At 43.2% G+C, this 17,601-nt stretch overlaps 1 protein-coding gene across 3 annotated transcripts in view; it reads right to left on the reverse strand.

Moving 5' to 3' along the window:
* The window catches only part of FLT3 (fms related receptor tyrosine kinase 3), an 89,759-nt gene that overhangs the window by 68,533 nt on the left and 3,625 nt on the right, over positions 1–17,601 (reverse strand). The window contains exon 1 of one of the 3 annotated variants that reach the window (XM_027820340.3): positions 7,640–7,780. The exons of the other annotated variants lie outside the window; for them this stretch is intronic. Within the exon in view, the coding sequence (XP_027676141.2) occupies positions 7,640–7,694 (55 nt within the window). The 5' untranslated portion in view covers positions 7,695–7,780. Of the gene's footprint in view, positions 1–7,639; positions 7,781–17,601 lie in introns of those variants that run through there. 3 annotated transcript variants of the gene reach the window in all.

The following is a 17,601-nucleotide window of genomic DNA, read 5'->3' on the forward strand; positions in this document are numbered from 1 at the left end:
AGCAGCAATAAATATTCAGCAAGTGCATTCATCTTCTTGCCTATTCTGTTGGACTTTACTATCCCATTCTTGAAGAGATACTACATCAGTCTGATAAACAAAGTAACAAATCTCTCTTGGCTGTTCTGATAATAAACATCTCCAGTTTGTCCAATCCATTGTGCCTTCATCTAGGCCTGAATCTAAAAGATCTCTCCTTAGGATACATGAAGGAGAAGCAACAGCTCCCGTCCAGCCTACTTCAGGAACACCATTTTCAGCCCTCCCCACAACACCTACTCAGAGAAAATGACTGTCACACCGTAACAAGTATATCAAAGCTCTGCTCACCAATCAGTTTTCAATCTTCCTAAAATTTCTTCTCATCCTCCGTTGTGTATCATCAGCTAGTCAATAGCTGTGGGGGAAGAGGAATGTACTCCTTCACCTCCCCATCCTATGGCACCACTTCTAACTCATTATCAGTCTCCTCTTCCTGATCACCATTTGCAAGAGTTTGGCCTCCACCTACTGAGCCTTTACCTTTTCTTAGCACCCTGGGAATAGATTTCATCAATTTTTATTTCTCGGTAAAATTATTCCTTTTTACTGTTGTACCTTCCTTAGTTAGAAAAGGCTGGTTAATGGTCACGTATAAGCTTAATCATAGCCAGATTCATAGGGATTTTAGATAAGTGATCCCATTTTGGGATTTGCATTATATTCTTTTGTCAGTGGCACCCGTTTTCTAAATTTTTTTTTCAATTGTACACCTGGCTTGGTGCCAGGACACCTGGATCCTTTGTCTGCTCTGCCATTGACTCACTGTGAATCCATGGGCAAGTCACTTTGCCTCTCTGTGCCTCAGTTTCCCTCTCTGGGACAATGAGAATAATGATGACACAAAGATCAGTAGTGTTTCTCTTGTGATACCACTGCATATGCTCCTGAAACTCTTATTGGCTTTTTTTGCTGTCATCTTGCATTACAAATGTGTATCTAATTTGCTGTTTGTCACTCCTATTCCTGTTTCATCATTTATGCTGTCCAGGTTTCTTTTTCCCATTGAATGAATTTATGTGTTGGATTATTTTGTATCTATTAATTAGATTTCCATTTTTCTGCCTCTCTTTCCAATATTTCCACCTATATAGGATTTGCCATAGCTCTGGTAACAGTAGCTGATTTTCATGAGCAAATGTATGCCTTTGTGATCAGCTCAGCCACTTCTTTCTTAAATTCTTTCAGAACTCTTGGACAAATACATAGATTCCTAGGCCAGAAGGGATTATTGTGCTCATCTAGTCTGACCTCCTGTATAACAAGGGCCATAGAACTTCCCCACAATAATTCCTGGTGCAGATCTTTTAGCAAAACATCCAATCTGGATTTAAACATTGCCTGTGATAGAGAATCCACCCCGAGCCTTGGTCATTTGTTCCAATGGTTAATTACCCTCACTGTTAAAAATGTACACCTTATTTCCAATCTGATGTTCTTTTTATCCAAACTTTCATTTACCTTTCACCTTGCTAAGATACTTGTCCTTCAGTCCCTGTGATTCTGCATCTTAAATATTATAAAGTACATTTCTCAAACTACCATACTGTTATTTTCCTTGTGGGAGTTGAGTGCATATCATGCTCCTATTCAAATAAATGGCAAAACTTCTCTTGGCTACAGTGGGAGCATGTTGGACGCATGGGCCCCGATACCGCAATGAGCTCTGTGCATGTAGACTCCTGTGCCCACATGAAGCCCTGTTGCTGTCAGTGCTCTTCCAGCAGCACTCTATGGCTTGACAGCTATTTTCAATTCACTTTAATTTATAAACATTTGGACTGCTGAAAAGTTCCTTGTTTGGAAAGTAGGTTAAACGTGGCAGAAAGGGCCACCAACCAGTCCTGAAATAGCTCAACATTTTGTCTCTTTCACCAGCAAAAAATAGTCAAATAAAAGATATTACCTCACCCACCTTCTCTCTCTAATATCCTGGGACCGACACAGCTACAACAACACTGCAAACAAGAAATAGTAACTTGCCAGTTGGTGGAAGGATTTAAAGAGTGACTTTTTCTTCTTTAGACACTTACTCTCCATACCCCCATAACTGCTGCCATTCATATTCCATCCTCACTGGATTCCTTATTTTTGTCCCCCATATTAACCAGTCCCTTTCTGCACCTTGATCCAGGGACCTAGAGTATTGTGTGTGTGCTGAAGTCCCAGATGGGACTGGGAGTTGGTAAATGGCTGTGACAGACATAACCAAAAAAGGCCAACTAGCCAATCACCATGTGGCTTTGGACCATCAGTGTTCTTGGCTATATACAGTAATTTGCTTATGGAAATTGAACATGTGACCATTCCATGAAAACCATACAATTTATTCAGTTAAAAACCAAAGTATGTTTATAAACCCATTAGCTTCACCTGATAATACGAGAATTTTTGCATTGTTTATTAAAAGGATATCAAAAATACCCTTCAGGTTTACACACTGAGGGCTCAGTCCTGTTACAAGAATAGCTCCACTGATGTTAATGGAGCTACTAACTTCTTGCGAGTATGAAGTACTCAGATGAGGAAGCGCTGCAGGGTCTGGACCATAATAACTTGCCTCCAAAGAGAAAAGTTTCCATGAAATAGAGAAATGAAAACACAAGAATGTATATGTCACTGACAGCTACTGAAGAAATGATACTCTGTCACCCTAGTACCGTATACATTTCCCGTCTGAATTAAAACGTAATTTCCACTACATCTGGTTTCCTTGTGTTCTGGTTGTTGGGGGGAGGAGGAGCCTGTCGGCAAGTTAAGAAGAGCTATGCTAAAAAGTGTAAAAGAGGTAAAAATGAATCAATAAAATGTTTAAAATAATAATAGGTTTTGTGCTAATGTACCACTGCATGCCATGTATGGTAATGAGCCAGATAACTGTGAAAAAAATTGCAATTATAAAATAATTTTATAAATGTAAAATTAAATGTGTTCACACCATAAAGGAACACACTGTAACCCAATCAGTATTTGTCCAAAACATACTTATATCTCATACATCACAAAAATCTTACTTACACAATTAAACCTATACTGTAAAAAGAAGTGTAATTACTGTTCTACTTTACAACACATACAAATCAATTGGGGGGAGGGGTGTTTGTTTTTTTAAGCAGTGTGGTTTCCAAGGATGTACCCTAGAAAAGGCAACAGATATTTCTTCACTATCCTAGCTGGACCTGAACTGGGTGGAAGACATCCACACATTAGCTATCCTGTCTTTTTTAACCTTTTGGCTTCCATGAAGTGTGTCAGGAAGAAGAAGATTCTATCCTTCAAACATAGTGTCCCTGTTAGATCTTAGGGTTACAGAGACCAACAGTCCCTAGTCCAGTATTTTGCATTGTGCTTCTATTTTGATTCCTGTAGCACCTCTGTGGGAGGATATGTCAAGGAACTGAGGAACAGTGTTAAACACAAAGTGAATCAAAAGCTGGGTCTTCCTTGCCCACTCAGAAATACAAGAGATGTTCTTGGCTGTGGCCTAGTTTTGCTGAGTCCTGCTTTCCTCTTAATTTTGATCACTGCAACTGAAAAGTCCTTGATCTCTTCCATTGCTGTTTTGTGAGCCTGCAATTGGTTGTTAGTCTTCTTTGTTACCCTCTACAGCTCTTCCATTTTTTTTTTTGTTCTGGAAATTCTTTTTCACAACCTGGCTCTCCCATTTAATTATCTCTGACGTTAGCATTACTCTCATGTCCCTGGATTTTTGAGTGAACATTTCCAAGAGGCGTTTGAGAGAGTTTTCTTAGTTACTGGTTGCTTCAACTTGGCAGAGCAAAATGGCAGCAAAGACAACAGTAACTGAGTGAATGGGTCTAAATGATACTGCTTTTGCTATTTTATATTCAGCTCTTTTGAAAGTTATATTCTGCATATACATACAGATCTCTACATACCCTAAATAAGAGTAGACTACGATAGTTTATTAATCCTGTGACTTGATTTAGCCCTGGATATACCATCTCCCTTTGGTAGTAGAAAGTCCACTCAGTGCAGCAGTGCAAGGAACCTGCAATCTCTTCCATTGAGGTCTCCACTGTTGATGAGCACAGATCCAGAACATAAGGCCAGTGGCCAGGGACAGGAGCCTGTCGATGGTAGCTAGGTATATGCTGAATTAGTGCATCCCCTGACTATCTTCCAAATGTCTATCTGCTTGAAAGTTGGGCAAACTTTGGTACCCCAAAATGAAAATGCTAGGGTCCATCTTCAAAAGAAATACAGCATGGATAGACCAAGCTCGGTTATATTCAGTTGCAAAAATCCAAATAATCCTTTTTACATTCAGGAATCTTCATCTTAGAAATAATATTTCTTAAATTTTTGATCCATAAAATATTTGATAATATATGACAAAGCAAAGATACATTGTGATTCTGTAGATCCCACTGTGTTTCACCATGTAAGCAGAGCATGTACTAGTCTCGTACAAAGAATTTGCTTGGCTTGCGTAAAGGTTTAACATGCTTCAGGAGAGAGTGTAGTCAGGATAAAACATGATTCTGCCTCTTGGATGTTCACTCATTTACCATTTCTGGCAGTGGCATGGGTCTGTGTCTGAACATGCTCTGGAGTGTTTTATCCGCTGGTTTATAAGAAGGTAATCTTTGCGTTGCAGTGAGACTGACAAATTCTGGAGAAAACTAGGTCCCAAATAATTCTGTTATCTGTTTAAAAAATAGAAATGAAATCTCCAGTCTCAGACTTCTCTGGTACTCCCGTACAGGAATGTTACACACTTCAGTTTTGTTTTCTATAGGCTTCATGATATGTATGTCAGTGTTATTGTCTTTTAGCTTTTGCGGAATCAGAGAAACTGCTGTCCCGTCTGGAGCTTTTTAGGGCCTGAATTTGCAGTTCTTACTCATGCAAAATGTCCATTAACATCATTGCAAGACTGGGAACTAAATCAGTAACTCATAACTTGATTCCTCTAATTTGTCTCGAAACTATGGGCAGCCCCATGAAAAGCTGTCATGAAAAGTTAATGTAGCAAATATAAATGAAGCAAGACTGTTTCTTAAGGGTGAAATTCACTCTGGTGAGTCAAACCAACACAAATCCCTCTGCACCACATGCTCCTCACAACTGAGGCTGCATGGAGAGGTCTGCTACTAAAGCCATATGAGGTCTCATATGGCACCCATAGTGGTTGCAGAGAGATTTCAGTGCCAGGCCTATATAGGTTGCCATGAAAGGTGGCATTGGACACAGTTTCGGGTTCAGTGATTATGCATATCCACAAGTGACATAGAAGGGCAGTGATTCCATTCCATAAACTGCAGGGTGAGGTGGGGAGGGCAACTGCACAACAGCCCTATTCCCCCACTTCTCTGCACTTCACTTGCCTGGATTTGTGCTAATTTCACCCCAGATATTATTACCTTTAACCACATGTGTCTAGTCTGGTTGCGATTGCCAAAAAAGCAATAAGGGGAGGAGCTTTTATTTGTCATAAAACAAACAAGTTTTGGTTTATAATGCTCCCAGGCTTCCTTTCCAAATTCTTGCTGCCTGGTTATTGCAGCAACGAACACACATAGGACACTCTTTGTTCAGAGATTTCTGCAACTGCAGATATATGAAGTAAAGATAGAGTGGGAGTCTTAACTTTATATTTTCCTTTTCATCTTAGTTTTAGAGAGTCTCTGCTGGGTAAATACAGCTGGGTAAATACAGTTTTATGATAACATTTTTATATCAGCTGGATAAAGTCTGTCAGACCTGGACCTGCTACGTTATTGGTTTTCAGTTCAAACTTCTGAGTAATAATGAAGAACCTTTACAAAGTCTTGGGAAATGGCTACTTCAATTTTAAGAATCTCATTATCACTCACTAACGTCATAATTCCTACTCTAAAAATGACATTTTTTTAAAAAAAACCCACATTTTTATATGTATGGAGATAACGATCCCCAGTGAAAATCCTGCTGTACTTCTGAACCGACAAATCATATATCTGCACAATTAGTCATGGTACACAATAGAGATAATGACAGGTTTCAGAGTAGTAGCCATGTTAGTCTGTAGTCGCAAAAAGAAAAGGAGTACTTGTGGCACCTTATAGATGAACAAATTTATTTGAGAATAAGCTTTCGTGAGCTACAGCTCACTTCATCAGATGCATTCAGAAAATACACTGAATGCATCCGGTGAAGTGAGCTGTAGCTCACGAAAGCTTATGCTCAAATAAATTTGTTAGTCTCTAAGGTGCCACAAGTACTCCTTTTCTTCATAGAGATAATAATACTCCCATTCTCTTACCCTTTGTCCATCTTGTTTTCAGGGCACAGAATGTCTCTCACTATCTGTTTGTACAGCACCTAACTCAATGGGGCCCTGATCCCAGTGCGGGTCTGTAGGTGTTACAGTAATACAGATAATAACAATTAATAGTAACACTGTGGTTAGTTTTTAAGGCACTGTGTAAGACTAACAGCCCAGAACTGGATGCTATGCTAACTCTGATTCCCACAAAGATTACTGTACTTTGTTTACATCCTTTGCTTTTCTAGAAGAAAACGCACCAAAATCTAAGCCTGACAGGTTTTGCTTAGTGCTCATTTCATTAGAGTCATTTGCAGCAGGAGATCCTAAAATAATCCTTTTCATTTCTATTGTGCCTTCCCTTGGCAGATCTCAAATAGGTTTACAAACATTAATGAACCATCCCTAATAACAGCTCTGGAAGGCAGGTAAGTTTTATTATCCACTTTTTACAGTTGGGGAAACAAAATCATGAAATGACTTTCCCAGTCATACAGCAGGGCTATGGCAGAGCCAGAAAAAAAAGCACACCTCTCTCATGATTCACAATCCTGAATTATGTAACAACTAGATCAAGCTCACCACAAGCAAGGAAAGTTTATTTCAGAGACAAAGGAAAGTAGCTTGGAAGCATCTCACATACAATAAATGTGGTCTCCATTTCTCCTAACATTAAAACATTTGGAATAATTTTTTAAAATGGGAAACCAAGTCTTTAAAAACGAAAAGCTTTGCAATAGCAATGAATCAGGCAGAAGTTGCTACATTTTAATATGATGTATTCTTCCATTTACACCCTAGAACAAAAATGCAAAACAACACAATTTACTCTAAAACACCACCAAGTAACCCACAAATGCAATATTAAGTCTTACTCTGCCATGGTATTCCATATAAGGTTTAGCTAAGAAATTGCCCCATATTGCTTAAAACAATCCAAATAAGTCAGTATTAGCATTCTTTACACTGGAAAACAACCACTTTGTCATTAAGTCTGAACTCTTTCCTTGTACATGAGATGAATTTGGGTGCACTGAGAGTAAAAGCTGAAAGATGGGGAAAGGGGAGATTGTGAAGGTGGAGAGGAGAGGGAGAGAGAACAGTATTCAAGGAATAGAAGAAAGGAGGGAAAGAGAATAAGAGGGAGGTTAAAGGAGGTGGGCAGGAAAGAATGAGTGAAAGAGCCATGGAAGGGGAAAGAGAAGAGAAGCAGGAGGGGATAGACGGAGGGAGAGAGTGGGCATGCAGCAGTGAGAGAAAAAAAGGAGAAAGGAATCAGATAATAGTAAGGGAGGACTGGAAGAGGCTTTGTGCTGTGTGTGCCCTTACCAAGCAGCTGAAGAGGGCTGCCGCTGGAGCAGGTGCTGGGTTGGTGTGGTCTCATGGTTGCTGGTGCCGGAGACTCTCCTGCCTGACTGGAGCCTGCAGTCCCCAGGCCCAACTGAGTGAAACTGAGCGCAGCAGGTGGCTCTCTTAAGGGTGCGCGTCAGTGACCACAAACCTTTACACCATGAAACCACTTCTTCAAAAGCTGAGGGCCCAAGAACGTATACAACTGAGACCTGCACCCAAAGGAAATGGCTGTGAGAGGGGGAATAAAGGGCCTCTTTGAGGGACAGGGAGCCTCTTCCTTCTGTTGCAAGGATCATTGCAGAAGGAGCTGTATTATGTGAACCAGACTAGATATCTGTTAGTGCCACTGTATTTCTCTCTCTTGTGTTCCCTTAAACCTTAGCTCACAAGTGTTGATAAAAAAATATATCAGGGCAGGTTGGACAGAGCTGACTTTTGGCCATTTAATTACAATCCAATTTTTGAAGCAAATGCAGTTTCTGCTGCTCAGTCTATGGCTGAAAGTCCGCGTAATTTGTTGGTATCTTTAGGGAGGTGCATCATTCAAGCTGTGATAACAATACGAAAGAGGAAGATTCAAAGCAAAAATCCGAGCAAGATTCTAAATGTCTCATGGAAATACACAGCAACATATGTCATCACAAGAGGGAGAAGACTTTAAAACTGAGTGAGAGCAGCCGTCTCCAGATGATTAAGAGTTTGTTCGTCAGAATCTATCAGCTGACCTGCTCAGTTTAAAACTCTTAATGAGAAGTTTCTGGTCTTGTGTTTCTGTCATAATAGAAAAGGAAGGGTAACCACCTTTCTGTATACAGTGCTATAAAATCCCTCCTGGCCAGAGGCAACGTCCTGTTACCTGTAAAGGGTTAAGAAGCTCAGCTAACCTGGCTGGCACTTGACCCAAAGGACCGATAAGGGAACAAGATACTTTCAAATCTTGGCGGGGGAGGAAGGCTTTTGTTTGTGCTCTTTGTTTACGTGTTTGTTCTCTCTTGGGACTGAGAGAGGTCAGACAGAAATCCATCTTCTCCAACCCATCCTAATCCAAGTCTCCAATATTGCAACCAGTATAGGTAAGCCAGGCAAAGTGGATTAGTTTATCTTTTGTTTTATGTGAATTTTCCCTGTGTTAACAGGGAGGTTTATTCCTGTTTTCTGTAACTTTAAGGTTTTGCCCAGAGGGGGATCCTCTGTGTTTTGAATCTGAATACCCTGTAATGTATTTTCCATCCTGATTTTACAGAGGTGATTCCTTTACCTTTTCTTTAATTAAAATTCTTCTTTTTAGAACCTGACTGATTTTTCATTGTTCTTAAGATCCAAGGGTTTGGGTCTGTGTTCACCTGTACAAATTGGTGAGGATTATTATCAAGCCTTCCCCAGGAAAGGGGGTGTAGAGCTTGGGGGGATATTTTGGGGGAAGACGTCTCCAAGTGGTCTCTTTCCCTGTTCTTTGTTTAAAATGCTTGGTGGTGGCAGTATACTGTTCAAGGCCAAGGCAAAGTTTGTACCTTGGGGAAGTTTTTAACCTAAGCTGGTAAGAATAAGCTTAGGGGGTCTTTCATGCAGGTCCCCACATCTATACCCTAGAGTTCAGAGTGGGGAAGGAACCCTGACAGTTTCTAATAGCTGGAACAGGAGTAAAGCGGCAGTTTGTGTGGGTGGGCATAGGAAGCTATTAATTTCCACAGGAAAGCTCAAACTTAGCTACAGCAGCTGTGAGGACCTAGTGTGGCTTGCTTTACAGCTTGTTTGTCTAGACTACAAAAAAAGGTCACCTGACTTGCCCACTCTCACAGTGAGTTAGTGAGTCATTCTATATAAAAGTGGAGGGCCCTCACTGTTAGCCTATCCTGGTCCTCTGCTCTAGTCTCTAAATTACATCCCCATATCTTTCTTCACATATGCATTTGATGTTGTAGCTCAATTATTCCTGTAATTTTTCACATCCATTGGCAATGGCTGGAAAGGTGGAGTTTGGCTCATTAAAGCTGCTTGCCTCAGATAGGGTGCCCATATCATCACTCGTTGGAGTGAGAGGGGGTGGTGTAGTTCCAGAACTTCTCATTATTCTTCATTTTATTCTTCGTATTTTATTGATTTTTTATGAAGCACTAACAATATGTTTGGCACTGTACAAGAAACAAAATCCAGACAATCCCTGCCCCAAAGAGCTTGCAGTCTAAGCAAGACAGACTCAGTATAGCTAGGATGCTCTATGAAACCCAGCAGAAGCAATGACTAGGATTTTTTGTTATTAATATTGGTTGAATAATTTCTTATGGGCATCATGGAAAATGAACCTTTAGGAAGGATTTAAATGAAAAGAGTGTAGTAGCTTGATGGACCAGATCTGGGAAGGCATTTTACACATTGAGGATTGCATAGAAATGTCACAAAGACAATTGCAGAAGTGAATGAACAGAGCATTGAGGTTGATGTCACTGGCAAAGCAGAGCCAGCAATGTGATAAAAAGACGAGCTTGGAGATGTAGGCTGGGCCAGTTATGTTGGGTTTTGATGTTGAAATGAAAACAAGTTTAAACATGATGTGATGGGAAATGGGAAGCTGCAGAGATCTGAAGAGGAGTGAGGGAGATAATCAGATGAGTGTGAAAGAAAAAGTTCCCTAAAGCAGGAAAGAAAATATAGGATTCCTGGGAACTTAAAGAAGGTATTGCAAACTGAGGAACACCACTATGGATTATGACTAAGGCCACAAGTTTCTCACGGAGGTCACAGATTCCATGACTTTCCGTGACCTCTGTGATTTCTGCAGTGGCCAGTGCGCTTGGCTCAGGGGCAGCTCAGGCAGCCCCTGCACCAGGCACACTGGCCACTGCTGGGGAAGTCTTGGACCACCGCGCCCTCGCGCCCAGCAGCAGAGTTTGGGTGTGGGAAGGGGCTGAGGCTGGGGGTTGGGACACGGGACTGGGTGAGACGGGCTCTGGGCGGCGGTCCCCGGAAGTGGTGACATTCCCCTTGCTCGGCTGCTAGGCAGAAGCATGGCCAGGCAGCTCTGCATGCTACCTCTACCCAGAGTGCTGGCTTCGCAGCTCCCATTGGCCAGGAATCGTGGCCAATGGGAGGGGCAGAAGCGGTGCCTGCAGGTGGAGGCAGCGCGCAGTAGAGCTGCCTGGCCACGCTTCCGCCTAGCAGCTAAGCGTGGGGGATGTCACCGCTTACGGGGAGCCCCCCCAGGTAAACACTGCCCAGAACCTGCCTCACCCCATTCCATGCCCCATCCCCCTACCCCCTCCCACAGCCAAACTCTGTTGCTGCTGCGGGGAAGGCGCAGAGCCAGGTAGGGAGCCTGCCGGCCCTGCCAATCCCACCCCAGCACCAGCGGGGGTCCCGGGCCACGCACCACCGCCCGCACCCCTCAAGCAGCCAGCCCATCCTCCCCCAGCACCCACGGGGTCCCCAGGCAGCCCCCCCCCCCAAATTTTATTCACTGGTATTTTTAGTAAAAGACATGGACTAAAACATAGCCTTAATTATGACAACAAACTTTTATGGTGTTCACCTCCTCTACCCCAACACATTCATAGAATCATAGAACTGTAGGACTAGAAGGGACCTCAATAGGTCATCTAGTCCGATCCCCTACACTGAGGCAGGACTAAGTATTATTTTCTAGACCATCCCAGACCTTCAAAGACAGAGATTCCACACTTTCCCTAAGACTGTAATTTGTTCCAGTGCTTAACTGCACTTACAGGTAGGGTGTTCTTCCTAAATTTTCCTTGATGCAATTTAAGCCCATTGCTTCTTGTCCCATCCTCATTGGATAAGGAGAACAATTTATCATGCTCCTTTTTATAACAACCTTTCATGTATTTGAGACTATCATCATTCCTCCTGCCTTTATTTGAAGACTATCATCATTCCTCCCACTCCTTTATTCTTCTCTAAACCACTCCAGTTTTTTCAATCTCTCCTCATAGGTAATGTTTTCTAGAACTTTAATCATATTTATTGCTCTCCTCTGGACTTTCTCCAGTTTGTCCACATCTTTCCTGAAGTGTGGTTCCCAGAACTGGACAGAATACTCCAATTGAGGCCTTATTAGTGCTGAGTAGAGTGGAAGGATTACTTCTCATGTCTTGCTTACAACACTTGTGCTAATACATCCCAGAATGATGTCCGTTCTTTCTGCAACTGTATTACGTTGTCGACTCACATTTAGTTTGTGATCCACTGTAACCCCCAGATCCTTTTCTGCAGTACTCCTTCCTAGGCAGTCATTTCCCATTTTGTATTTGTGCAATTGATTATTCCTTCCTAAGTAGAGTACTTTGCATTTGTCCTTACTGAATTTCTCCCGTATTTATTTCAGACAATTTCTTCAGTGAGTCAAGATCAATTTGAATTCTAATCCTGTCCTCCAAAGCAATTGCAACCCCTCCCAGCTTGGTATTGTCTGCAAACTTTATAAGTATACTCTCTAAGCCAGAGGTTTTAAACCTTTTTTCATTTGCGGACCTCTAAAAAACTTTGAATGGAGGTGTGGACCCCTTTGGAAATCTTAGACAATCTGCGGACCCTCAGGAATCCAACAGTTGAAAACCACTGTTTTGTGGATAATGACAACCTTTTGCAGACTTTTAGACATAGTCTGCAGATTCCCAGGGGTCCGTGGACCACAGGTGAAAATCACTGCTCTAAGCTATTATCCAAATCATTCATGAAGCTATTCAGAGAACTGGACTCAGGACAGATCCTGTGGGACCCCACTTGATATGTCCTTCCAACTTGACTGTGAACCACTGATAACTACTCTCTGTTTTCCAGCCAGTTGTGTACTCATCATATAGAAGGTTTGTCTAGGCCAGGGGTTCTCACAACACATTTTTGGTGGCCGCTCTGACAATTTTATCTTAAATACTTAATTAACTTTAGGAAAAACAAATAAATATGCACATATCCATGCCCAAATCATAGCAATTTATTTATGTAGGGGTTTTTTACAGATTCAATAATAAAAAGAATGTACAGTTGTCTTTATTCTTTATTGGATGTAAACAGAATAGAAACACAAATAAGGTGCTTTGCGTGTTTTGCTCTTTTTGGTTGATTTTTAAAAAAAATTTGCTAGCTAGTAAGTCTGCTACAGTGAAAAGTGATATTTGTTAATATCACTTTTCACAGCAGACTTACTCATCCCTGGCAAGCTGGGAGACAAATTAAACCCTGGATGGGGAAGTAGGTAAGGAGGGCCGGGGCAATGGGGGGCTGGAAGAGGTAGCGGGGGATGTGGGGGGTGAGTCTGGGGCTGGATCCTGGGGTGCTGCTGCACAACTGAGGGATGGAAGAGGCAGCAGGGACCAGGGATGATGTGGTGGGAATGAGCCCAGGGCCTAAAGCCCTGGGGCTGGGGGATGAAGCCCACCGTCGCATGGCCAGATCCTGCTGCCCACCACCCCAGGGCTGAAGCCCGAAATCCAAGCCCCACCGCCCCTAGGAAGGTGGGGAGCTCACAGTGGTCACCTGCTCCTAGTGTTTGTGGCTCCAGAAGGGGGCAGGGACGAACCCCCACTGGTGGCTCCAGGGGAGAAGCCGCTGCTTCCCCCCCGCACCCCACAATCACCACCCAGGAGCCTGAGGCTGTAAGAAAAGTCCCTGGTGGCCACATGAGGCCACTGTGGCCGCATTTGAGAAATACTGGTCTAGGCTTTTACTCCAGTTTGCTTATGAGAAGGTCAAGTGAGACAGGATCAAGAACCTTACTAAAGTCAAGATACCTCACATCTACTGCTTCCCCACATCCAGGAGACTTGTTACCCTGTTGAAGAAGGATATTAGGTTGGTTTGACATGATTTGTTCTTGACAAATCCATGTTGACTGTTATTTATCATCTTATTATATTCTATGTGCTAACAAATTGATTATTTGTTCCATTGTCTTTCTGGGTACCAAAGTTAAACTGATTACTGGGTTGTCCTGATTTCCTTTTTATAAGCTGGAGCTATATTTGGCCTTTTCCAGTCTTCTGGGACCTCTCCTGTCCTCCACTATCTCTACCGTCTTACACAAATTCTCAAAAATAATTGCTAATGGCTCAGAGATCTCTTCAGCCAGGTCCCAGTGTATTTTGTCAGGCCCTACTGACTTGAAGACATCTAACTCTTAACTTGTTCTTTCCCTATTTTAGCCTCAGATCGTACCCTATTTACACTGATGTTCACTATGTTTAGTTATCCAGTCACTGCTAACCTTTTTGGTGTAAACTGATACAAAAACGGTGTTTTTAAAACTTCAGCCATTGCTGTGTTTTCTGTTATTGACTTTCTCTTCTCATTGACTAATGGGCCTAGTCTGTCCTTGGTTCTAATGTATTTCTAAAATGTTTTCTTGGTACCCTTTTTGTCCCTATTAGTTTAATTTCATTTTGTGTCTTGGCGTGTCTAATTTTGTCCCTACATGCTTGGGCAAGATGCAGAGGATTTTATTGATTCCTCGCCTTTTTGTGGTTGGCTTATCAGTTTATGAAGAATCAGACTTCATGGCTGGTGATTCAGTTGCTTGTTTATCAGAAGTCTCAGTGTGTATGTTTATGAGTAAACCATATTCTGGAAGGTTTTTCTTTTGTCAGGTTAGTTCATATTTAATGACTAAAAATGAATAAATAAAAACCCAGTTCATTTGGCTTATGTACATGTAGATGTATTGAACAGGAGACAGAGGACTTCCATCCTAATATGTCCAATAGTAAAGCACTTTCCTGAGTGAACTAGTAAATGGTATCTGTTTTTTGAACACATACATGCTAGAACTAAAATTGGATTTTTCATTGGGAAAACTGATTTTGTTACCACATCACACAATCACTCTATTTCTTTTATATCAGAGTATGGCTTCTCTTCACTGCAAGAGCTAACTGGAGTTAGCCTTGCTTGAGTGAGAGCAGCCAAACTGCAAAACAACACTCAAGATACACAGAATGATGTAGTTAGCAGCATAGAGTGGATTAGCAGCTGATGAGTTGTGCTATCTCAAAGTGTAACCTGAAGCTGCACCTCCATTACATTACTAGCTTAAGCATCAGCTGCACTCGAGTGTCAAACCATACTCCCTTAGGGGACAGCTCAGGCCTAGATGGAATAATTCTGGGGCCCTGTGAACTATGGAAATTGTGGGGAAGGCACCTTCCTTAAACTAGGCAAAGTATGTGATACACAAGACAATCACCACCCTAGGAAAACGCCCCGCGTGTTGTCTACGTCATACCCCCAAAACAAAGGTTATCAACTGACGGGGGGAGGGGTGTGTGCTTTGGACTTTCGGGTCAGGCACAAGTCTTCTGATTGTTTAATGGTTATGACAGAAGTGGAGAGAGCCAAGTGCCAGGTCACAGTGACACTCATTCAGGTTTGGCCCAGCCACCCCATAATCATGATGTGAGGTGGCTGGGACAAATGTGATTGCCATTGCGATCTGGTGTGTGGGTTGCAGTGCTGCTTAGGTTTGGACCGGCTGCCCCTCTGTCATGACAAAGGGGCAACCGGGCCAAATTTGAGTGAGTGGCTTTGCAATCTGGAGCATGGGGCCACACCACCACTCTGTTTTTGTTTTCTTTTCCCCAGGTGGTTAGGGGCCTCCTGGAGACAGGAGTCCTGTGCAAGTACACTTAGCACACATTTGTTAATCTGGGCCTGGGACAGCTTGCTCAAGTTTAAAGCACCACTTAACTCAAACTAAAGATATTTATGTGTGGACTGGAGATAGGTAAGGGGAAACACTTGAGTTATACCTCAAGCTAATATTTCAGTGAAGGGAAGCCCTTAGGGATAACCCCCATCCCCTCCAAAACCCCATAGGAACCTGTTACAGCAGATTGTGACCAGTCATCTATCTAGTCCAGTATCCTGCCTGTGATGGTGGTCAGTATCAGATTCTTTAGAATATACAAGATTCCCTCTAACAGAATAACTAGTCCATAGCAGAAATTTCTCCCAAACTTCAGGCAATTAGTTGTTTATACCCTGAAGGAAGAGGGTATATACCTCTCATTACGTTTGTTAAAATCCTGTCTAACATAAGTGTGGATGTTCTCATTATCCATATAAATGTCCAATCTTCTTTTAACCCTACAAAATTATTGAGCTTGATTGTACTTTGTAATGGTATAACCCCAGGTTATTGTAAACCCAAAATAACACAACACAGTCCCCAACTTGTGCCTTCTCCTTAAGTTGGTAGGTCTGTCTAAGCTTTCTTCTTGGGTTCTTTCCCTTAGGTCCTGTCTGTCATAAACCCGAGCTAATCACATCTTTCTTTTTATATTCAGGATAGAATCTAATTAATCACAACTGCCCCACAGTCGGTAGCAATTAAACTGCAACTCCCAGTCAGATTCCAATACCTGCTAACAAGGTAGAGACACCTATCTACGGTCATGCAGTGGATAGTCATTTGAGGTAAAAGATGTTTGCACATCCTTCTGCAAACTCAAACCTTGTCACAGGAGCTCCATGTACTCAAAAAGCCAAGGTGCAAAAACCCTTAGGGCCTGGAGAAAGCTATTTTCTCTAGTGATTCCAGCGTGAGTGAAATCTGTCAGAACCCACGAGGTCATATGCCTGACTCAGGATGTTATTTCCATTACTCATTCTCTGTGGTTCAATCATAAAGTTACAGCTCCGTTAGAAATTTGATGTCTTGCTGAAAGTACCCCATGGCATAATGCTGTTCATAATGGTCTTCTATATACGCCTGAACAACAGGAGAATCTCCCTCAGTTGAGGGGAGCCTCATCTGTCTTGATCTGACTCACAATGGTAGGCTGGTTTCCCCAAATAGGTATGGAAATCCCACAGCTTCTGAGATGGGAATCTCTGAAAACTCCCTAGAACAGAGGTGGGCAAACTACAGCCCGTGGGACCGTCCTGCCCAGCCCCTGAGCTCCTGGCCTGGGAGGCTAACCCCTGGCCCCTCCCCTTCTGTTCTCCCTCCCCCACAGCCATGCGGCGCAATGCTCTGGGCGGTGGGGCTGCAGAGCCCGGCCTGACCCGGTGTTCTGTGCTGCCCAGAGCAGTGTGGCACGGCTGCCTGTCCTGGTGCAGCCATGCTGCCAGACACCGGTGCTTCAGGCAGCATGGTAAGGGGGCAGGGAGGGGGTTGGATAGAGGGCAGGGGAGTTCAGGGAGTGGTTAGGGGTGTGGGGTCCGGGGGCAGTGAGGGGACCGAGAGCAGGGGGTGGTGGATGGGGCAGGGGTCCCTGGGGGCCGTCAGGGAACGGGGGTGGTTGGACGGGGCAGGAGTCCCGGGGGGGCCATCAGGGGGTGAGAAGTGGGGGGGTCGGCTAGGAGGCAGGGGCCAGGCCATGCCTGGATGTTTGCAGAGGTACAGCCTCCCCTAACCGGCCCTCCATACAATTTCAGAAACCCGATGTGGCCCTCAGGCCAAAAAGTTTGCCCGCCCCTGCCCTAGAAGCTGGTTAAAATGAATGACATCCCACTCCAATACAACTGGGTTAGCCAACTTGTACTGCTCCCCAACAGACAACTTTATCCTTCCATTTGGACATGGTCTAACATCCCCATGGATGTACACTATGTAGATTACCTCACCAGCGAGCGTGCGGTACTCTGGCACTACCTGGTGTTCTCAGACCAGGGACTGGTTGCAGTGGGAGCTGACCGAGATGTCATTGTTTGAATGAGGACTCTAGTGGACACCAGTGAGCTGCAAATCCGACAGAGCAGATGTGTCTGTGGTTGCATTCCACAAAGGGACATTTGCAGGGACTATGACTAGAGCCCCATATAATAAGCAAATAATAGAACCCTGACGCCTTGGGTAGGATGGGCCTGGATCTTGCCCATCTTTCTGACCAACCTCTTCAACCGAGCAATTCATTTGCTCTCCCTTGGTTTGCAACCACCTGAAGAAGTCATATCAATAATGCTAATTGCTAGAACTGTGGTCTGAGGTT

Source organism: Chelonia mydas, chromosome 1, assembly GCF_015237465.2.
Source record: "Chelonia mydas isolate rCheMyd1 chromosome 1, rCheMyd1.pri.v2, whole genome shotgun sequence".
Classification (NCBI taxonomy): domain Eukaryota; kingdom Metazoa; phylum Chordata; order Testudines; family Cheloniidae; genus Chelonia; species Chelonia mydas.